General features: G+C 39.9%; 3 protein-coding genes across 6 annotated transcripts in view; 2 read left to right on the top strand and 1 right to left on the bottom strand.

Moving 5' to 3' along the window:
• NUDT5 (nudix hydrolase 5) overlaps positions 1-10,289 on the bottom strand; it is a 13,704-nt gene extending 3,415 nt beyond the window's left edge. For 2 of the 3 annotated variants that reach the window (XR_010371543.1, XM_009511123.2), the window contains exons 1-4: positions 5,883-5,991; positions 2,206-2,273; positions 1,020-1,072; positions 238-345 (exon numbers count right to left, since the gene is read on the bottom strand). Coding sequence is in view for 1 of the 3 variants with exons in the window: in XM_009511123.2 (XP_009509418.1) it covers positions 238-345; positions 1,020-1,072; positions 2,206-2,273; positions 5,883-5,945 (292 nt within the window). In the remaining 2 variants the exon portion in view is untranslated. Of the gene's footprint in view, positions 1-237; positions 346-1,019; positions 1,073-2,205; positions 2,274-5,882; positions 5,992-6,517; positions 6,682-8,224; positions 8,348-10,179 lie in introns of those variants that run through there. The other variant, XR_010371544.1, reaches the window with a different exon arrangement.
• An 86-nt stretch (positions 10,290-10,375) lies between these two features.
• Positions 10,376-23,305, top strand: part of CDC123 (cell division cycle 123) — a 56,627-nt gene continuing 43,697 nt past the window's right edge. The window contains exons 1-6 of one of the 2 annotated variants that reach the window (XM_064443118.1): positions 10,376-10,539; positions 11,502-11,573; positions 13,835-13,889; positions 14,714-14,746; positions 17,276-17,371; positions 18,082-18,188. In XM_064443118.1, coding sequence (XP_064299188.1) covers positions 10,466-10,539; positions 11,502-11,573; positions 13,835-13,889; positions 14,714-14,746; positions 17,276-17,371; positions 18,082-18,188 — 437 coding nt within the window. In that variant the 5' untranslated portion in view covers positions 10,376-10,465. The remainder of the gene's footprint in view (positions 10,540-11,501; positions 11,574-13,834; positions 13,890-14,713; positions 14,747-17,275; positions 17,372-18,081; positions 18,189-23,305) is intronic. The other variant, XM_064443128.1, reaches the window with a different exon arrangement.
• The window catches only part of CAMK1D (calcium/calmodulin dependent protein kinase ID), a 293,586-nt gene continuing 289,894 nt past the window's right edge, over positions 19,614-23,305 (top strand). The window contains exon 1 of the mRNA XM_064443201.1: positions 19,614-19,620. The gene's annotated coding sequence lies outside the window, so the exon portion shown is untranslated. The remainder of the gene's footprint in view (positions 19,621-23,305) is intronic.

Raw genomic sequence — 23,305 nt, forward strand, 5'->3', positions numbered from 1 at the left:
AAATGCCATATTCTACTAATGGGCTATTGTGCAAAATGTCTGCAATCTGCTAAAATGAACTATGTTTATTTTGTATCCTTCGTTGTCACATATTCCTATCTCTGAATAGCACACTGAGCTACAGAGCTCACCACTATCTTCTCGTTTGAGCTACTTCATTAAGACTGATGCTCCAAGCACATCTAAACACACTTATCTGTCAGCTTTGTGACTCATCTTAATGTTTCAGTCACTTACCTGCAGGAAATTCCAAGCAATAGCCGTTAATTGGGGGCCTGAACTGTTTCACTAGGACAACACAGTCGTAGTGGAGAGTCCTCTGTAGCACAGCTATCACTGCTACACCTGCAACAGTGACAGAAGACACAAGTATGAGCATAGCAGAAAGCGAGGATTTAGTGCTAGATCTGGAAGGGGACACAAGTACTGTTACTCTGAGCATTAAACACGTAGGTGCCTGCTCCAGAATCCTGAACTAAGAATTTAAGCATCTTTTATAAACGTGATGAGAGATAAAAGCTCAAAACGGGACCTTCAAAGTACCCCAGCAAACAGGAGGCACACATACCAGCAAGACCAAGCCGGAGCCCACCAATACCTAGGGAAGGACTCTCTTGCCTGCAGAGACTGTGGAAGCCATTTAACAGAACCCCCTCCTATGCCTTTCATGACTAAACCATGTCCCTCTTTTGCCCAAAGAGAACTGGATCCCAGCCCCTAACAGCACACCCAGTTCATCAGTCTATGAGGGTCTCCGTATCAGGGCATCCATTGTGTCTTTGAAATTGCTCCATTGTTCTGAAGTGAATACAACAGTCTTGGGAAAACACTCCCAGTAAGGTTCTGACTCTTCAGCACTGAAGTTAGTGTTTCATTAGCTCAGGGGTAGAGCTCTGCAGAGCTATTTGTTCCACAACCTCATTAATTCAGAAAGAGATCAGCTCTAACTCTGCACTCTGAGTTTATCAGAAGAACTTTCAGAGGAAAAATTGCAAACAAAAAAGTCACCAATGTCTTACCATCAGCTGAAATGCCCTTTTTGTTGCCAGTACGCTTTACTGTTTCCCAAGTTCTGTTTAACACAGAGAATAGAACAGATTAATACATTAAAAGCAACAGCATCCTTTTTATTTGTTAAGTATTCTTCTACCCTTGCTGTTGTCATTTAAAAGCAAAATACACCATCACACAGTGAGCCCCCATAAGAAAACAGCTGCCCTTAGGCAAGCCCCATCATGCGCTGGCACTAAAAAATGTCAGGTATCATTTTGGTTTGCCTGCTTAAAGAAGGGAGAGAGAAAGACATAAATGGTTGTCACAGAACAGGCAAGTCTTATAAAAGTGATCCTGGAAAAATGCAAAATAAAGCAATTTCTATATTAAACATATCAGATTTTGAAAGACAGTTTTGTATCAAGACCACCTGTGTCCTATCTTTTATCTTGCTTTTGCATAAGGTTTATGGTGTAAGTTATTGTGAACTCTCAGCTTGGGTACCTGAGCACACGAGGAGCACGCAGGCAAGGAAGACCGAAGTTTCTCTCTCAAATAAGCAATGAGATGAGTAAAAACCAAAAATGCACCAGCAATAAAAATTCTTTCACAAAAGCTCTAATCTTTGCTATTTTTTAAAAGGATACCTTGCTGATGAACTGGAGGCACTAGAGAAAGCAATCCAGACAGAATCTAATACATCAAGAGGAAGGAAATAAAGTTGTGTGGTCACGTCTAGATAAATACAGCAAAACTAAAGCATAGAAAAGAATTGGACAGGTGTGGTAATACACAAGAGGACAGTAACGTATGAATAGTATATGCAAGTCCCAGCACTGGCGGCAGGGAAAAAGCAGCCCTTAATGAAGAACCAGAAAAGCCAAGGGATGGACCCTCTGACCATCACAGCCTAGTTGCACGGCGAGAACTCGCTTCTGCACAGCGCCTTTACAAGGAACAGAAAATGCACGGCAAACCAGGGTCCAATGGGCCTGAAAGAATTTGGGAGCCAAATGTGATCCCACATGCTCACACATCTGCAAGAGCAAGGTTATTTTTTCTCTGAACAGCACAAACTATAAAGGAATTGCGCAACAATAGATCTCATCTTGCGCTGAGTAATCGCTCTGTAATGCTCATATTCTCTAGCCTGGGGCTAGTCTGTCCGACTGGGAACATTACAGGAATCTGAAACACCAGAAAGGCAATTACCTGGTTTTACCAAAGGCATCAGTATAAGTTGTTTCTTCAAGCTTCAACCATTTTCTTTCTGCAATTACCTAAAATAAAGAATTCTTTGTTAAATACATTATAAGATTAATCCCAAAGATATTTGGGGGCGAAGGGAAGAAACAACACAACTATTTTTGGATTCTTTTGAAGACAAAATCTCAGCATCAGAACACATGCAGGAACACGCAACAACATTCCTGTAGCTATTACGGAAAAAAAATATTTACTCTGAGTTCTTGAATAGGAATAGAAAATAGGCTCAGTAACTTTTCCTAATATGACTTTTATAACCATGTTTCAATTAATTCAGTGGGTTTTTATGTACTGGAAAGTCTTCAACTTTTTAGAAGGATTTTGCAAAGGTCACATTTCAGCTGAAAAAGAGTCGCTGGTCAGCAGAGGCTTTAGTGACGCTGGTGATTACGAGTGCCCAGTTATCAGAGAGAATGGCATAATGGCTAAGCATGCAAGACTGAAACCCAAACTATTTTGAAACTCTTCTTGCCATGATCTCAGAAGGCAGCTTTGTGTAACTGCTGTTTCTGCACCTGCGAGCTGTGATACACACCTGCCCTTTTAGGGTTTCTGAGAGCTGCTGACTGAATGCTTGGCATTAACGTTGTTACAAAACATCCTTTCTGAGCTAAATGAGTTATTTGCCCTGTGATGTTTCCTCATCTTCTATGTAATTCCTTTAAAAGGGGAAAATCCCTAGGTACTAGCCCAGCAATTTACTTATTAAAATAAGTATTTTATTTTAAGCTTTGCTAAAGGTATAGGCAGACAAGAAGCTTGTCTCCAGAAGTCTGTATCAAGTTGGCCACAGGTCTGACCACAGAAATCAGAAGTAACCAGTAAGGTGAACAAATCACTTGCTATTGCCTAATGAGACACACTGCTGACAGCAACAGAGCAAGCCTAAGCAAGAGGATCTGGGAAAAACCCCACAACATTAAACTGTAGCAAAGGATGAAGTCCGAGAGGCCAGTCACGCGGTTGGCACGCTACAGTCCTCTAGTGCCGGACAAGGAGCAAATAGGGCCTGTGTGGCTGTGCGGATCTTGAGCTTAAAAATGAGAGATTCGCCAGCTAAAACAGGAATATAGTGAAATGCAATGTAGTACATGATGCAGCTGTAACTAGGGAGCAGAGCCTCAGTATAGTATCAGCTGGAGGCAGAAGGCAAATCAGAAGTGATTCAGGCATCCAGTAAATTATAACTGAGCTGGATCAACTCATGTCATTCTTACAATGGTCCTTCCGAACAATTATTTTGATAGGCAATTGAAAGAACACCACCACTCCTATGGTTGTGAACATGGCTGCACGTATTTTACACATAGGAGTTTTGGCATTTCTTTTGGAAGCATATTTCCACGTAACAGGAATTGGAAAAGGAGAGCTGTGTGCTTGCAAAAGGGCTTTTTAATGGCTTCATGGTCACAAAAACAGCAGGTGAGGGGAAGATGAAGTATATTATGCTCATTATAGGTAGAAGAAGCAATTCCCTTTGGAAGCATTCAGGAATATTTTAAATAGCTTTGCATTCACTCCTAAATCACTGCAGAACTAGAGTACAGGAAGATCCAAAAGAGAAATAGAGGAAAATCAAGTTCTATTGGTTGGCCAAGGCGTGGAATATAAATACTTCAGTTAAGTAAACACAGCCAAATGTTTTCTGCTAATGAATTTTTTTAAACCTTGCAGAGAACACAACGGACTGGATTACTGATTACAGTCCCATATTGCTGCAGCACTCAACAGAACTGGCAGACCATTGCCCCTCTCACCAAGTTATTGCTTGCTAAGCAGAAAGAAGAAAGTGGCTGAAATCAGAACCACATCACTGTCCCCAGGAATCTCAGAGATAAAAATAAATCCCTCATCTGTAAGAAATTAGACCTTTCCAAGCTAAAAAAAAAAGTTTTACCTGTCAAACCGAACAAATTCAAACAAAGTGTCTTAGTGTCTTGGTTTTAATCAGATATTCTTAAGTAAGTACAGCTTTTGGCCTCTACTGTCATGGAGCAATAATTAAAAACTACTGTAGGGCATGTACCATAAATATTTACAATGGAAATGTTCCACAGTCCTCTAAAGTTTGGTGAAACTCCTGACGCAAACAGCCTACAGGGTGAGAAAAGTGAAAGTTGACGGGTTTCCCTAGAAGAAAAAGAGAATTTTGTCACCCGCCTCATCGGGTGCACCAGTAACACCTGCGGAAGCTGGCCCAGAAGCGTAACTTCTGCTCTGCTAAATCCCCCACTCAGGGCCTAAGGACACTTTGCAAGATGTGTTGCACTTACCATACTCAGTTTTAGAATGAGTTATTTTTATTGTTTTATCTAGTACTTTGATGGGCAAATAACATCTGCTTTTGCTTACAACAGCCTGACTGTGGGTTCCCAGAAACAGGAAGAAGGAAATAAGATCAGCTGCTGCTTTTGCGGAAGGAGATATTCCAACATCAGACCACATAGTTACTGAAGAGTTACAGAACCACTTTTAATATAAGGGCCACTGGCAGAGGCACGGTAAATACTCTCCTGTATTAATCCCACAAAATGACTGAAAAAACTAAATAGCTTAAGATATGTAAGTTCTAATTACAAACTTCCAATGACACCAAAGAGTACAATATTCCAAAGGAGAAGAACTAAGAGGCATTATGGAAGAAAAAAAAAAAAGGATTAGATGAAAACGTTACCTGCAAAAACAAGGGTCTTAACAGAAAACCCAAAAAGCTTACCAAAACAAAACCCTTTTTGCTTGAGAAATATTCATATTAAAAAAACCACCCAAAGGGAAAAACCATAAATATACCTCCACAATGTGAGTCTCTTCTTAACTGGAAAAGTTTTGTACCTTGAAACCTAAAGAAATTACCAGACCGTGTTCATTCCAAGGAAGGAACAGTGGATAAAAGGAACTACATTTGTATTATAATGACAGTGTGACACTGTTGCCAAACCTGCCTTTAACACCAAAGATTAACTTTTAAGAATTTACTTAAAAGAGAACAGAAACCAGTATAGGCAGTTTAAATTAGGGTGAAAGTGCTCCTAATAAGCCCTCAGAAGTATCTCCAAATTCCTTCCTCAGGACCTGATATCTTCTGATTCCGTGAAGAGGCGAGAACAGTTTTTTTGAAAAAAATCTTACTGCCTCCTTACTAATGTCTAAAACAGTAATTATCTAAATTCAAACCCTTTTGGAAAGCATCAAAGAAGGCACAATCCTAAATGTTAAGGCAACTCTTAGCGGTTCATCATCTTAAAGGAACAGACAACAAGGCTGGGTTTCGTGACCGATTTGTTTAGTCTCTCAGAAGTATCAGCATTATTTCTGAATGTTGAAAACAGCCTCAACAGACAATACAGAAACAGCTGCAAAATCATAAAAACAGAAGCTTAAAATAATGCAACACTGTAGATTTCTCTCTCCCCACTGATAATTTGTAAGATTATTTCAACAAAGAGAAACGCCACCTTTTTTAAACTCTCTGACCATCAGGAGGAAGTGTTTTGTCCATTGAATAGATTTTACAAACATACAGCATCTATAGCATTTCTTACTCTGCACTCACAAACAATCTGATCAGTCTCAAAAAACTATTATTTAACAACAAACACGTGTCAAACCCAAGCACGTTATACCTGTTCTTTAAGGACGAACTGTCTAGTAGGTTTTGGAACTTCTGTGGATGTCTCTGCTGCCATTTTCAGGAATGTCAGGCTTTTTCCCTCCTGTGCAAAGTCCAGCTTACTATGAAACAAAGTCAATATTTGCTTTCAGAGTAAAGTTAAAAGGTTCATTTCTGCATTCTATGTTAACAAATAAAACTTGCTGGAGAAAGTTAGGGACATGTCATGGCAAGTGCAATTCAGCTCCACCTGACGGTTTCAGAATCAAATAATTCAGCGAAGCGGAAGTTTGGGTCAAATCCCTGATTTGCATAGCTGTAATAGTCCTATCAGTTGTGGAGTAACTATGCTGGCTGAAGACACCCTCCTTAACTATTCAAAGGCCAGACACATGCAGAGACATAACTGAGCTACGTCAAATTGTTTCATCCTGATCTGGGTGATGTGCTCTGTCAACACAGCACTACCACGACAGGACTATGCACTCCACTGTGAAAGTGGAAGAAACCCTTATACCAAGAGGATTTCAGTGGTAAAAACTGTTTGCTATTGAGAAAGACTCAGAACTAGAACCTGCCTTACACACACCACAAATAAGCATGTAAATGAGTCAATCATTCCCCCCAAAAACAAGGTCAAAAAGTCACCTTGTGTTGCAAGTCTAGGTGGCACGTGGAGTTACTGTGACCAAAGCACGTCAGTCTCTCTTACTGGGAATGATGTGGCTAACACCGTGCAAAAGGCAATCGAACACAGGCCCCAGCAAGGCTCTGCACCTGCAGCTCAATGCCTCAGCTGCATCCCAATGCTCCTGAGGAAGATAAGATTGTCCACTCACTCTCTTGATCCAGTTCTAGCTGAAAGGCACACCAGGCAGCAGAAAAATGCAGTGCGTTAGAGATTTACCATTAATGTCCCATCTCACTGTGGAGCTACAGGGCGCTTTCAGCATAGAAACTCTTACTCCAAGGAAGCTCATCTCTGATATTAAGTTGTAATACTGAAGTCCTGAAAATCAGCATGAATCATAAGCAAAAAGACAGTGCGAAGAAGCAAACCAGTTTAAACACCAGGAGAGATGAGATAATCTTAAAGATCTCTATCATTCTTAATACTGATGGTTGTAAACTTTCCAGAAAGTCAACAGCAACCTTTCTGTTGACTTCAACTAGGGTTTAATAAGGCTCTGTGGGGTCTCTAGCAATGAACAGTGCCACAAGTGAGTGATCACCTTGGTCATTTCATCTGACCGAGCACTTCCAATATTTACTTCATCTTTATCCTTTCATGATAACATCCACTGCATACTTGTAAAACATTTAAAAGCATGCAGCAACAATCAGCTTTCTTACATATTGGATTTGTGTTAACTCCACAAAGTAGTTAAAAAGAACAGGTAGTGCAAAATATTTCTAGTTATCAGCAGGATTAAAACTAACGTACATGAATCTATTTCCTCAGCACATACACAGGGCAGGCTCTTTCTTAAGCCTTAAGGCAGTTGCGTTGGATGAAGGAGGTCATAGTGGTCAAACGTTCAATTTGTTTTCAGGTAACAAAAGTCCTGAAAAGGAACCCTGACCTATTAAACACAATTCGTTTTTTTCAAAAATATGTGCTATAATCCTTTCTTAAAGCAATAAAGCTCCGTCTTTAAACTATGTAGATTTACTATCTACCTTACTACTGTTTGTATGAAAAACTGTTCTAGAACCTCACTTGCTTACCCTGCAATTTCTATCCTGTGTTAGTTCAGTTAGCTATTCCCCATTTGTTATTGAGCCAGTAACATCTCAAGCTCCCTTCACTTAGGATTTAAGAGCTGTAGCTGGACAATGGCCTCGGTCGTCTGCTGTGACTCTAAAATACAAGATCAAGTTTTCCACCAAACTTATGCAAAAGAAGCACAGCCCAGCAAAGCAGTTCCAAGAGGTTCCTGGTCATCCAGAGGAAACAGTTGAAGGAGGCTCTGTGTGATGCTGGAAGTATACAGCATTAAAAATATAAAAACCTCACATATGTAGCTACAACAAATCCACCTTCTATGTTTGGAAAGAATTATAACCCTTCTGATTGACAATATAAACATATCAAGAGAGTAGATAGTGAACCATATCCTTATCAAACTGTTTTTGATGAGGCTGAATAAATCTTCCTTTTAGTCTCCCCTCACAGGAAATCCTGTTCCATTGATCACACTAACCCTTCTACATAAGCCTGCAAGTATCAGCGTATCCTTCTCAAACACAGATTACCACAATCGTACCTAAATGCCACAAGCAGGTACAGTAATGGTTGGCACAACAGTATTAGTACTTACCTATAGCAGTTACAAACACATACTAGAACCTCACCTCATGGCAGCAGCTCTTTCCAACACAGCTTGCTCTCTTCTGCAGTGGAGAGATTCCAGGGTGGCTTGCAACTTAAAATAACAAAAATTATACAGCTTCAGTGGTTTGAATTATCACTCAAATCTACAATAGGTGAAAACGAGAGGAAGACTCATCTCAGCTTCTGTAGTTTTGATCTCCTCCACAAGTGGGTGCAAGAACTCTACATATGAGTGCCATTTTAAAAAGTTCCACCAAAGTAATTTTTTCCCAATTCAGCTGACTGTATAGAAGGGAGAATTCTCCTGTTAGAAAGCTGAAATACTGTTTGTTTAAGTGAAGACTGCAGTTCTTGTACTTCACATTAGTCACTCTGTTACGGATGGCCACACCTTTTGTTCATAAAATTAGCTGCAATGGAAAATTAAACTTAACACTACAATGTTATGTTTCTAAAGCCCTGTGTCAGGTTTCAGAATAGACCTTGTCTTACAGCCCTCAGACAGGAAGGTCTCAAAATTACCATCTCATAAAATTACCACTGCACCATTTGAGTTACAAATGCAACGCAGCTCGCACAGCAGTCTGGGAACATGACTTATGGTTACATCAACTCTATGACTATAAATTTTTAATAGTTACCAGCACAATTTTAAGAATATGTCAGTGTCCACATTTATCAGCCTTCTTAGCACAAACCAACAGCACTTGAACTATAAATTATGGAAAAAAATAATGTTTGGCCTGCTTCTGCCTTCTCTGATGATTTTTGTGGCTAGCATTACAGGCTACTGCTGGAAAATCATGCTACTTGTTCCATTTATTTCATTTGGGAGTCACACTCAGACCTGAAAAAGGCATCCCATTTATAAAAGGTTTAACTTTATTCTTGTTCTCTTATTAAGTGGCTTCCTTTCAAGGCAACGTCCAACCATGCTACAGTTTCCAAGTTATCCTTCCCAGGAGTTAAAATCTTAAGCCAACTGAGCCCTGTCAATCAGCTTGGAGAGCAGCCAAGCTATCGGGACTTTACATTAACTGGTCCAAGCCACGAGAGATGGATTAGCTTTTCTAAAACAATTCTGAAAAGATATTCTCTGATCCAAACTGCACATCCCAGCTGACAGCAACCAGATTTAATGGAAGCCCAGCAATGGTGTCCTAAGGCAAGCTCAAGATAAAACAAAATACAGGGTTTCTTACACAGGATGTGCCAAAGGGACACTGGCAGCGTTTTATACACGATTTAACCAACAGCACACTGAGATAGGTGCGCTGAAGAGAAACATCACTAAAAGCTCCTAACTCACTTTAAACTTGTTACGATCAGTCAGTGCACTTGCACTTCAGCACTATAATTCTAGTAACAAAACCAAGTAGTTCGCAGAAGTTGATGGGAGAGAGGAAGAAGGAAAAAACCGGTAATGTTTCATTTTTGTCATGGCATTGAGAGCGTGGATGACTCGCTCAGCACCAAATAAAATATGGAAAAATAACAGGACAGACAACGACGACAAAGACTATCTTGCATAAGCAGAAGAGGGTTAGCAGCATCCCACACGGTTATTGACCTTGCGGACAACTGACATGTGAGGCCTTTGGGAGATGGCCTCGGACTGCAGATTCGAGAGCATTTGAGGAAAGCATGGGATGGAAACGACTCGACCCTCCATATAGGAAACACACAGGCACAGACACGACGGCAGAACCATGGGGCTTAAAAAAGAACGTATTATTCCGTTATTACTCGATTCGCCCCGAAATAAAACGAAACGCAGCCCTGCTTGAGGGTAGGGAGGAAGCTCTGTGGCTGTAGAGCTCCGTTACAGCGTTGCAGAAATGAGATCTTCCACAAGCACATGCAAAGCGAGCCAGCAAAGCCTGCTAGGCAGGAAAACCACCCGCGGCTTCCCTCAGGCCACCCGTGTTTCCAACGTAACCGCCCGCAAACCCCCGCTCGGGCCACGCACACGTACGAGGCCGGGAGAGCGGGCCGGCAGCTGCGGGGAGCCGCCACCGCGGGCGGGACGGACCAGGGCCGCGGTCAGCACCAGGGCCGGGCGGCGGCTGAGGCGAGGCGAGGCGAGGCCACTCCCGCGTGCGCCGCTGAAGCGGGTCCGGGTGGCGTCGCGCCGCGTGCGCCGCCGATGGCGGGCCGGGTGGCGCCGAGAGCTGCAGGGGGAAGGTTCCGGGCGGAGGGGGAGCTTCCGGGAGCAGCGGGGCGAAGTGGGCCGAGCCGGGCCGAGGGGGAGGAGGAGGAGGATGAAGAAGGAGCAGGTAGTGCACTGTCAGTTCTCCCTTTGGTACCCGCTCTTCCGGGCCGTCACCATTCGCAGGTGAGGGGCGCGGTGCGGGGCTGGGGGCAGGCCTAGGCCGTGCGGGGCGGGTCTGGGGGCTGTGTGGGGCTGGGAATGGGCTCGTGTCGGGGCAGGGTCGAGTGGGATGTGGGGTGCAGTGCTGGGATGAGGTGAGGAAGGCTTGATCTGGAGTCCCCGGAGCGGGGGTCTCAGACCCACACTCTGAGGGGGAGTTTGGGTAGCCCCGGGGCAGGCCAACACTCCTGTGCTCTCTCCTCACTGCTGGGGTTCCACACTGGGCACCAGCTGATAACCACACTGCTGCTGCTCCCACTCGGGTGCTCAGAGAAACTGAGGCAGAGAGCACCCAAACCAAGTGGCTGCCTTCGTGTTTCTGTGTGTTTCTGGAAGCTATAGCAAATTCTGCAGTTTCTGAGGTGCTGCTGTAGGTCACAATGTGTATACGAGAACTACTTAGGAAAGTCAAACTCAAGGTAGTTGCCCTGTTGGATCAAAAAGTGCTGACATCAGGCTCTTAGTAATCAAAGCATTTAATCTTATATGGTTTTGGGTGTTTAGCATGTGCATATTTTTGGTAAGTTTAGTGATAGTCCTGTATTTTTGGAACATTTGTGTGGAATAGGCAAGTCTTGGTTTGGATCTCAGAAGGGTTTGAGCAATGTGTTGTTTCCTTCTCACCGCCACACATGCTCTTTCTTAGAATTTCCTGGAGCTTTGAAGGAGTGGGGCATTGTGCATTTCATCTAAAATTTTTGCCTCTTTCTCCTCTACTTCCCTGGAGGAAAAATGGGCATTGCTTTTTGGGAAGGGATGAGATGGGAGAAAGAGAAATGTTTTTTTTCATAGTGTTAGAGAATGAAACGTACTGTTATTGAGGTATGTTCTATTAAAAAACAAGTTATTTTTAGTCAACTCTTGTTATAATTTTAACAAGTAATATTAATAATAAATTATTAAAGAAATGCTTCTGTTTCTTCCAGTGTTATACTTCCCCTACCAGAGAATGTGAAAGAATATTTGCTGGATGATGGAACACTTGTGGTTTCTGGAAGGTAAAGAGCATTGTCCCCCCACCCTCCAAGTATTAATACTATTTTATATTCACAGTGCTATTTTGTATACACATATTATATTTTGCATAATGAGTTTTTAAAATTTGACCAGTCTGGCTGCAGTAAACCTCATACTGTCTGACCATGTGAGTGGGCTGACTGTTGCTGTTAGTAAAACCTGACTTGCTGGTGCCTGATGTAGATACTAAAATCATAGAATCATTGAATGTTTGGGTTGGAAGGGATCTTAAAGCTCATCTCGTCCAACCCCCCCTGCCATGGGCAGGGACACCTTCCACTAGACCAGGTTGCTCAAAGCACCATCCAACCTGACCTTGAACACTTCCAGGGATGGGGCATCCACAGCTTCTCTGGGCAACCTGTGCCAGTGTCTCACCACCAAATCCCTGTAATACATTTCATTCTAGACCAAGTGGAGACAGTTCTTTTGTTTTATTTCTTCACCTTTCCTTGTGGAGTCTACCAGTCTCTCGGGTGCCTGGCCCGCTGGTTTGCATTTGGTCGCTTTGATAAGGTTGGCTCCAGTTCAGATGCTTGACCTGTCCCACACCATTCACATGCCTGCTGCCTTATCCAGGGGTGAAGTGACATTACCCGAGTTTAATTCTCAGTAAGATAAGCCAAATATAAATCTTAGTAATTATTCAGTTTGTATAACCATTAGCCTACCTATAATCCATGCATATGACAAGGCTGAATATCCAGTATGTATACCTATGCCAAGATTTTGGATGGAGAAGAATGAGGTGGATAGATATGAAAAACAGTTGGTAAGAACTCAGGCCTTGTTCCTTGTTTTCTGCTTAGACTCTTACTGTATGGCTTCCTTGTAAAGTGATTATTGCATGCATACATCTTGTTAATGATTAGACTCAGAAATCAGTCCACACTCCATCATTTCCTAACTGGTAGTTTGCCTCTCACAGAGCAACCCATTAGGCTGTGAGTGTAAGGGAGCGGTGTCTAATTTCTCAGGAATCAATTTATATAAAATTGAAGCTGCTTAAACATCTTGTAAAGATGAAAAGTCTTTTTTATTTTAATTTTTTTTTTTTTTATAAACGGCATCCAGTTGTCTTTTAAACCATTTTGGACAAGAAGTTATATTGTTACCTGTTGCTACAGAATTGTGTGACTTATTTAGCAGCAGCCATTTATTTTTTAATAAGCCTTTGGAAAAGCTGAAACTGAGTGTGTGACTTTATAGCTGTGCTTTCAAAGGAATAATGGACAGCTGCATGGTTGACTTAAATTACATTTTTTTAAAGATATTTCCAATTTAAAATCCCTTTTAGAAACCACTTTTCCTCTGAGTTGAACTAAGCTAGAGGTGAATATAATCTTGTAGTCAAGGCTAAGACTGCTTTTAATCTTCAGTGAACCGGTATCTGACCTCTAGATCTCAAAACCTGAATCGATAGTTTAATCCCTGTGGAAGTGCATTAAGGGACTGCACAGATGTAGCTTGTTGAGGAGTTGACTTCAGGCAGGGATGTACATTTAAACGTGCCTGGTTTGCTACGCTGACTTGCTGTGAATGAGTTGTCTTCAAAAGCTTGTTCTTCTCCTTTAAGATCTTCACATTCAGCTATATTGGCTAAAGAACTTCAAAAGTCACTTAAAACTTCAAATGAATATTTGCAATCAAGTGCTTTCTCCCAGCTACGCTGGAGAACAGCAGATCTCGCCTGTGTAGAAAAAGGGGCTTTTCAGGAGGAAGCTAACGACTGCGTATCCACTTGCCATAGGATCTTCTTTTCTGTGCGTGGAGTGTGAGGGCATTTTCTTTTCAGAACCAGAAGTTCAGAGGTCAACATCTGAAACTTAAGTTTTTCTAAATTTTTCCTTTGAAAAGGAGTGTGGAGGCAAAGCATAATTTAGACTGAACTTTTTTTAAATTAAAAAATGTTTATTTAATTTGTGCTTCTATGACAGTACAGTAAAGAATGATTAACGGGGTGTTGAAAAGCTTCAGTTATAGCATTTTCAGAGCAGAAAGTGATCTGGTAATTTGAAAGAAGTGAAGTTGTTTTGGTGAGGGCCCAAGTCTAATGCCAGGGTGTTTGGTCTTCACTTTTCTCTAGTGACTTGCTCTGATTTTTTTCTGTCAGGGGTTTTGAGGCTTAATCTTCTCACAAAACATTTTGAGACCAACAGCTGGTAGATGCTGTGGCAATGCAATGTGTATGGTCAAGTCAAACTCCAGTGCTTAAATTTTTCCTGCTATTTTTTTGTTTTAGAGAAGATCCGCCAAGCCATGCTCAGGAGGGGAGTGATGATGCAGAGGAAATACAGGTCAGTATAAAATGCAACTTCATGTCAAGTCTCTTGAGAAAAATATGAATGTGTAACCTTTTCTGCATAATTTACAGGTGAGGAGAGTACTTCACAAAACAATAATCATGTGGTAGTTGCCTTCAAAAACTTAAAGCTGTCATTATTTATACTGTGATGCCAGAGGAGGTTTAAAACGTTTCTATGCACTTTCACAGAAGACTTTTTTATTTTTGTTATTGTTTGATAATTGCATTTGTAGTAATGAGGAGGGAACGTTGAAGGATGTTGGAATTGAACTTAATGCTGTTTCATGCCCTGAAAAATTAGGAGGAGGCATACATTTGCAGGAGTTATTTCAACAAACAATGAAAGTTTCTGAGGCCGTAATAGCTCAGAAGAGTATTCTAGAAGAAAAATGCTGAAAAATGTTGTAAGCACAAAGTGGCAGAAGGTACGAAAAGGAGATGAAAAGAAACGTAGGTGAAACTGATGGATCCTGGGTCTAAGGATAGAAGTGCTGGAGCTGGAGACAAGCTTTAGACAGGGAAGACTGCTGATTTCTGAAATCTCCAAGTTTATGTTAAAATCCACAATTAAAATATATAGGTGTCTTCTTTTTTCTGTACTTCAGCACTTCTGCTGAATGTACAATATTTTTCCTGTTTTAATTCACAGCCATAAAGCCATAATAATTGGAGGATGGTGATGTTATGCTACAGGAGCTCCAGGGTAATGATTTGATCTACATGTTGTAGGAAGCCATTTGAATTCTGGTGTTCTCATAAATGATAAAGGATGTCTCAGGAAACCAGTAACCTTTGATTTGTTCTTATTTTTAACAGTGGTCGGATGATGAAAATACTACAACACTTAAGGTAAGGTCCTGTATAAGCCTAACGTGTGGGTTTGTCGGCAGCATCCTTTCTGCAACCTTGTGATATAAACTTGTTGCCAGTTAGAGATACCTGTTGCTGTATTTAACATTTTTCAGGCCATTCTAGATGGTTGGCAGTGTAGATGTCTGTATCTTTAAAAAAGTTTTGCTGGCTTAATTTTATTTAACTAAAAATAAAATGCTTTTATTCATCCCCAACAATCACACACTTGTTAGACTATAGGAAATGAACTGAAGTATGGCTCTAAATATAGCTGTCTTTCATTTTCACTACTTTGAGTATCTCCCAATTACTTAATCAGACTGGATGCAGAAGAAACGAAGCCCCTGCAGCTCAATTTTCACAGCTCTTCTCTTACACCTGCGCCATTATTTCCTCCTAAGTGCATTTCTTTCTGTCGTTTTTTTTTTTTTTCCTTTTCCTGTCTTTATGCCCTGCTTGCACTGTGCCTGGCTTAGAATCAGGACCAGGATGGGTACAAACGAGGCTTCCCTGATCTTATTTAACATCTTTTTTGAAACTTGCTGGTGCCCTATCATTGCCAGAGTTAATATACTTGTGTCATTTGTCTGCCATTGATACTATTACTTCAGGCCTGTTAGCTCCCTAATGTTCAACATAGTCTTGCATTGCTCACATTGGATTTGGTGCAATATAAACAGCCCTGCTTTGAGTTGTACGTATACTAGCACAGAATTTATAGCCTAGATTTTAAAACTGGGACTGCTGTTCTGCATTCACTGTTAGCCTAGGGCTTTTGTATCTTACTGACGATAAATCCCAGGTTATAATTCTCTGTTGGTTTCTTGGCTCAGGGAGCAGTACGGTGGGTTGTGGTTGTGATTATTCTGATTTGATGACTCGCCTGAGTCATCAGGTAGAACTTGTTTCCTTTGCCCCTTCTGTATTCTGAAGAAAAATTAGAATATAGGTTTATAGAAAATTCTGTGTTTAAAAAAACATGCATTAATATAGATGGCTTCAAAGTCAGGCATTCAGAATTTAGGAAATGTTAGAATCTAGCGTATTTACACAGCCTTAGAGGTATCCTCTTGTGTGTATTTCTTCACTTGTTTTAATCAAATGACGTGATGGTAACACTTTTCCAGGGAAGCTTAGTATGTGCTGGTGTTACGTATATAGCAAGACTCCTGACTTCTGTCAAAAGAAGAGGAGATTGGAACAAAATACAGTGGATGAAGAGTTTTACTTCTTGCAGGAACAATTTCTAGATTTGACTGAAGGTCTAAAAACAAAGTAAAATAAAAGAATTGCTTTTTCAGTGTTTCAAGTGTGGTTTCACATGGGGAGACTAGGTAAAGTACTAAGGAAAGATTCAGAATGTTTGAAGTTGGGTCTAGGTCACTGTGCTAAAATGTGAGAGGGTTTTCTTAAGTGTTGGCATTTGTGGGGGCTGCAGAAAGGAGATGCCAAAATGTATGAACTTTTTGTGATCACTTGTGTGGCTGTGAGGGCTTTGTTGTTTTAGAGACATCAGTTAGCTTTAGCCTAGAAATTATCTTTGATTTGAGTTTAAAAATACTCAGGCAGAAACAATGTTCTTATACTTTTTGATATAAATCCTATTACATGAAAAATCTTTGACATATGCCTGAAATCCTTTCATATTATTTTGAAGGTCAGCAATCTGCTTTTTTCTATTACACCACATTCAGGGTGGAGTTTATAGCATCCTGAGGAGTTTTTTTCCTGCTACCTTATGTTTACAATATTGACAACAATATTTACAAGGCAAGGTTTTCTAGTCCAACCCATACCTTTGCAGTATGTTCTCTATTTTGAATCAATATATTGTTAAGGAGCTACTTTAAGACATAATTTAAGAGCTGATTACTTAAAATATGGCTACCAACATTTTTTAAAACTAAAGCTTAAACGAGGAGCTCTCACTCAAATTGCCTATGAATTGATTTACTCTGCTCTCTTACTGTGCTCCTAAATGCAACTAGAAAACTATTACAAAACAGAACCAACCTCTTTCTACCATTTAGTCTTTGACAGAATGCTACAATATTTGTATTCTAGATTTTTTTAAAGAGATGCTTAATTGTAAACAAATTATTTTTGAGAGTTTGTTTTTAAATCTTCTTGGATCTTATTTGTATACAACAATCTACCATCCGGTATAAAACAACAGGTATGTATTTAAGCTCTGTTTATTTGGTTTGCATGTTTGCCAGCTGTTGCAACGTTCATGATGAACATTACGAAGTTCCAGGTTTTCCCCTGAAGTTCATGGAATCTTGCTAGTATTGAGAGTGAGAACTGGAAATGTATTTTCAATGTTCTCTGACTGAAAGAATGTTGGAGTTGATTCTTAAATGATGTATTCTACAAATACATTATTTTTGTAGGGTTCTTGGTTCCTGATTTTGGACATGTTTACTCCTTCTACAATATGTATTTGTAATAATATTTAGAAGATGGCTACACTTCACTATTAATGTATTGAAATTGATATTTTTATTGTTGTTGTTCTTTGTTCAGGCACCAGAATTTCCTGAGTTCACAGCTAAGGTTCAAGAAGCAATAAGTTCCTTGGGTGGTAGTGTTTTTCCTAAACTTAACTGGAGTGCTCCAAGGGTAAGAATGCTGACTCCCAGAACTTGTAACAGATGTTATCATAAGGAACTTTTTTGTTTGTTTTATCTTAATGCATTGGAAATTAGAAGAGACTAGTGGTTCTGAAAAAGGAAGGAGTGATAGTCAATGTATCAGTGAAGTATGATACCACAAACTGTTCTGGTGGATTAGAGCTAGATGGTGCAGTTTGGTGAGGCTGATGCAAGACAGCACTGTCTTACATAAAACCCTGTATCCTTGTCACAGATAACAGTATGCTGGTCAGACTCTTCTCATTTAGGATATTAATTGAAAATTTTGCCTGGGATAAAGATTAAAAACCCCACATATTTTAAAAAACCAATAAACTTCCCTCTAGTTATTTTTAGGTACTGCAGCTATACCATAAGGATAGGTGCACCCAAATGTTCTTGTATCGTATTCTCAAGGGAAACATGTTCAGTCAAACCTTCCAAGAAAGTGCTTGGAAGCAGTAAGGCAAAACCTGAGATTTTAAAAATAGATTTGCTCTGTTTTCAGCAGACCAGTCATAAGAAAAGCAGTAACTATTGTGTGTCTTGTATCAGCTCATGGAGCTTTCCTCAAAATAAAAAACCAATTTTCTGCCTGTATTTCAAATGTTGCATAATATTTAGTGCTAATAGATCTGCAGCCTGAATTCCTTCCTGCTAATAAAGGCATGTTTTTGGATAATCTCCTCTTCGGCTTAGGATGCCTACTGGATAGCAATGAACAGCTCTCTGAAATGTAAAGCTCTCAGTGACATCTTCCTCCTCTTCAAGAGTTCAGACTTCATTACCCGTGACCTCACTCAGCCGTAAGTAGATTTCTAGCAGACAATCTTATTTATACCCAGTCAAAAAACCCCCCAGCCCTCCAAGGGTAACTTCTCAGTTCTTTTGAAAGATCTTACTTTTTACTGTACAGTAATGATAAATATTAGGTATGAAAATATATATTCATGTTTAAAAGTTGTTCAGGTGCAGTAATAAGTTAGTTGTTATTTGAAGTTCCCCCCACCCCTTCCCTCTTCCTTCTTTGACTCCCTCCACTGTGCAGAAGTAAATGCGAGGTCCAGCTTAGTGCAGAGAATTGCGAGGCAACTTATCTTCTTTGTTAATTACCATGAGTGAGTCTTTCCCAGTAAACCAGAATTGTTTCAGTCAACAGGAGAGGAGCAGCCTCCACTTTATTCTTATATCATTACTCTTCATTTTAATATGCAAATAAATAAAAAGCAAAACAGGAAGACATTATATTAAAGTAGTACCTACAAAATGACACTATGGACTAAGACCATTTTTATTGAGTTGCTTTCCAGAGCAAGTGGTGTTTTAATATTGGGGGGTTTTTGCCCTCCCACCCCTGTTGGCATTTACTTGTTGCTACCTACCTTATTGTTGTCACTTCTCATGGTAATATGGGTGACTTTACCATGTCCCTTCCAAATTTTAAAGCTGTTGAAGTTTGTGTGGTGGCCTGGAAGATGCCCGAGACTTCTGCTAATGTATCCGTAGAGCTTTTTCTAAACTCAGGTTCTTGTAGCTCTTGAACAAATGCACTCCAGGAACTGTGACTAGGGATAATAGTTACAGACAAAATTACAAATACAATGTGTTTTGGGTTTATTTTAGCTGTTCACATGAAGAGGGTGTGTAATTACAGAGGAATGGTTTCCTTCTGTAGTACCTGCATCTGATTCATGTCATTCATTTCTAAAATACAGCCTTTTTCTGAAAGAAAATAAATTTATTGGTATCTAATGTTGTTGTTACTATTATTACTATTATTTTTTTTTCATAAAAGCAGAATTTCAAAGAAAAAGGGCAGTCCATGGCTTGGTATCTGAGAGATTGTCTTCGAGTAATTATTCAATGATTATTTACATTACTGCAATATTTAGGACACGCAATCAAATGCAGGACCCTTGTTCTAGGTGCTTTATAGAGGGTTACCATGCATAATAGTCCTTCTGAACCGATAAGAATTGTGCAGTCTAAAATGTGGAACCAGTTGCATTAATGCTGTGCAACTGCCGCTTTTTTATTCTTGCAGCTCTAATAACACTCTCTTCTCCCAGTTTGTTGGTACATTAGAAAAGTGATAGGTAGCAACATCCTCATCCTTATCTCTGCATTTATGGAGTGCTAGCAATGCTGTCGGTCCCATTCTGATGCTAGGTTTTACATTATGTCTAACCTACAACATTGAGGTGCAGGGGAAGAGAGTGAGAAGGAGGGGAGAAGATGGTTTGAACAGTATGTTGGGCTAGGGAAACAACTGTGAGCATTGAGAATTCATGAGTCTGGGATATAGAGAATGAAAGGGTTGGTAGGGATGAGAAACTTATAGTTTACATTTCAGAGGCGAGTGAATAGTGATTCTCAGAAGACTTTGATGCCTTACCAAGGAGCTTTTTTCCTGGTTCCCCCTGATGGGAGGCTTGGTAACTTGGCCAGGTGTCCTGAGGACAGTTTGCTCAGAGGGTTGAGCACTAAAATTTAATGTGTTCTTTGTTGTAACTGTTTTCAGGACTGAGTCTTGTGGGTCTGAAAAGAACTGTACACTTCATATCATCCCTCTGTGAATATTAAATAGTATGGGTTTTGTATTCTACTATGCTCATGTATAAAGAGGCTCAGCAAAAAATACACTGAGCTCCTTGGAGAATTCCTGTTTGATTAACCACTTTCTAATGAGTTTGGGACACAATCAAGTGTCTGGCAAGCACCACTTGATTTAGAAGATGTGGCAACTCTGTGTTTGTGTTTGTGCTCTTGGTTTATGCCATTTGCATGGTAGAATGAGTTGGCTTGACCGCCTTTGCTGAGACTGAAATCAGTGCATTTTCTGTCAAGTTTTATCTTGTATTAGGTAAAGTTAGTGCCTCAGCTGCTCACCTTGCCCTCTGCAGACAGCGCTGACTTAGTGGTAGAGGCAATGAATGCATTCTAGCTCTCATGCTGTGAGATTTCACAGCGTGGGTGTTACCTTGAACCATCAGTCATTTCACCTTAAGTTCACACCAGACTAAGAACGGTAGTGGCTGAGTGGCCTGTAGCAGGCACGCTCTCTTCTACTGGTCCTGCTGTGGGAGAATCACCTCCAGCAGAAAGACAACACCTCAAATTGCAGTAGTCCAGTCCATTTAGGCTCCTTTTCCAGTGTGATCAGACCGCATGCATGGCCAGATCGCACAGCTCAGCTAGTGGGTGGTAAATAAGCAAACCTAGTGACACAATTGTGGGATCATCACCTAAACGTTAAGTTTCATTTGAGAAGTGTTGTATTTATTTCCCTTCCTATAGAGTCTAATCTAACGTTGGTATAAATTTGGGTTATGAGGGACTTTTTTGTCAGAACAGGCTTTGTTGTTTTGGTAAGGTAGAGTCAATATGGGCTGTGCAGCCTTGTGGTTTCCATGAATTTGAATGGAAGTTGTACTTATGACTAGGGGGACGTGTGTAATGTGCAAAATCACTTTGGTCTCTATCTTACGTTTTATGAACATGTTGTACTAGATTAAAGCACATATTGTTGTCCAGTCTGTGCCTGGTATTTCTAAATTATGAAGTCATTTGTACAAAATGTCCCCACCCAAACAGTGAAATGATTATTGCTGAATCAGAACAGTGGTCCTCCTTAATTATACTATTGATTAGCTGCCAGTTCCCTAGTCCTTAGCAAGCAGAAATTAAAAATGTAGCTGGTGTAAGAATCTGAAGTGCTGAACAAATGAAAATTGGATACGTAATATATCCGAATCCCTTGGAAAGGTTACTCAGAGGGAGGATAAATGCACTGTGTTTCTACTTCTTTCATTAATACTCAGTATGGTCTAAATGTGTCTTGCCCTGCATAAGTAACAGCTGAAATGTTGTATGCCCCCTTTCTTTTTGTTTTGTTTTCTGTTCCATTGTATTGACTCAAAAATCCACTTCGTGGGTCATAATATGGAAAAGATTTTGCAATGGCAATTTGAAGATCTGTTTGTTAATCTAGATTTGCCAGTGATGTACAATTTAAGGCAAACCACTTTCTTTGTCTCTTCCTTTCTCACCCATTTCCCCTCTGCTTATCTGATATCAGCCTATACATTGTTTAGGTCAGAGAACAGCTCTTGCTGTGATTCTCAGCTGTCTCAAGTTCCAAGAATACTTCAGCTATGCAACACTTCAATACAAACCGTTAAATGTGGACTTAATGCAAATATATTGATCATGACTAAATAAGCTTTGACTATTATGAATGTTTGGATTCTCTCACGACATTGACACTTTGGTTGAAAAGTTCAGAATAATGAGTTAACTTTCCTCCTTATTAATTTTGTATAAATTAACAAAGACTTCAGAGCAATGCACTCATTAATGTAGTCAAGTTTCTGCTTCAAAGTAATCATTGCTTTTTACTTAGCTGAGTTCACAAAAAACCTTGAGTGGTGTAATCCTTAACTTTTCAGGTTTTAATGCAGGCTTCCAAAAAACTTAGTGTTGTGGATATGTGATTAAAAAAAATCCCTTTCTAACTGGGATTTTTATGTGCTTAAAACTCCTCATTTGAACAAAAATCCTTTTAAAGCCCTGTTAAGTATATTGTTTTAGAACAGAGTTTTCTTCCTGATTGTTACAATGTGTGGACTACATCTTGTTAAGACGTGATTGCCCATGTTGAGACTGGTATAAGTACTAGAAATTATTCTAATGATAGGCTAATGCCCTTTCAACTGTAAGGTAAGCTTGTTTTATCATGCTTGTTAATAAATCTTGGAAATTTTGTCAAACTTTGGAGATGGTTCCTGTTCTGCAGGGCAATACTGGACACTTTAAATCTGCAGATGCTACTGTTGGGATTTTGATCACTAAAGTGTTTTTATTTTTCCAGTTGTTTAATAATCGGAACTATAAAGGTAAAATAAGAAGTCCTGTAAGTTCAGCCTTGTTGGAAAGCAACCTAATGCAGAGAACATCATTTGCAGGGATTGCTCTTTGACTTCTTATAGAGGGGCAGCATGAGTCACGTGCAAGAATGGCTGTTTTCTGATGTGCACTTAAGTGTTGTAAATTGACTCAGCATTTTATTGAACCAGCTGGTGCTATGGACCTGTTACTTTGAGAAGCTAATTTCCGAAAACTTTATGAGAAGCTTGTTAGACAGGTGAAGTAAAGAGTCTAAAAGTAGCCACTCAAGCCTGCCTAAGCCCAAGAAACAGTGAAAGGACAATCTATGTCACATTTAGTAGGTAAGAAATCTCTACTACATTAACAGAGCAGGTGAAACAACTCCCACTGGGCCAAAGAAAAATTGCCAAATATATTGATGTGCAAGATACAAAAGAACATGAGGGGAATGCATTTTTTAATTATTTATGTGTCTATAAGAGGGCTTGGTTAAAATATAAGTGTCTGTTTCTGAGAACAGTTGTGAAAGTATGCTCTTCAGTGAGGTTTAGCCCATCAGGCTCCTAAGCACATTGTTTAACTTTAAAATCTAGCAGATGTTTCAGTCCTTTTTATTTTCAAGCTAGCATTCTGACTGCATTTTTGATACCAAACTTAATGCTTCTAAATATTAAATGACAAATTATAAAGAAGTTATAAAGTTTTTCTGAGATGTGGAGTAACAGCGTGTGTTTTCCTAACAGAACATAGGAGGCAGTGTTGGCTCATAAAGATGTGACTTGGCACTCAGGATACCTTTTTGTAAGAACAGTAGTTGTTGGTTTAGACTTTAGTATAACCTATTTGAGGTATACAGTTCCACGTGAGAGGATGTGGAAAATGAGGCCTTTGATTTTTTTTTTTTTTCTTCTTGAGGTTTTACTCATATTCCGTTTTTCCTGGCAATTTACAATGTAGTGCAAGAACCTCTTTTGAATGGTGCATGAATTTCCTATTTCTTGTAGTCCTTAAAGTTCCAGCAATGTTCAATATCCAA

The sequence above is a fragment of the Phalacrocorax carbo genome, chromosome 1 (genome assembly GCF_963921805.1).
Source record: "Phalacrocorax carbo chromosome 1, bPhaCar2.1, whole genome shotgun sequence".
Classification (NCBI taxonomy): Eukaryota; Metazoa; Chordata; class Aves; order Suliformes; family Phalacrocoracidae; genus Phalacrocorax; species Phalacrocorax carbo.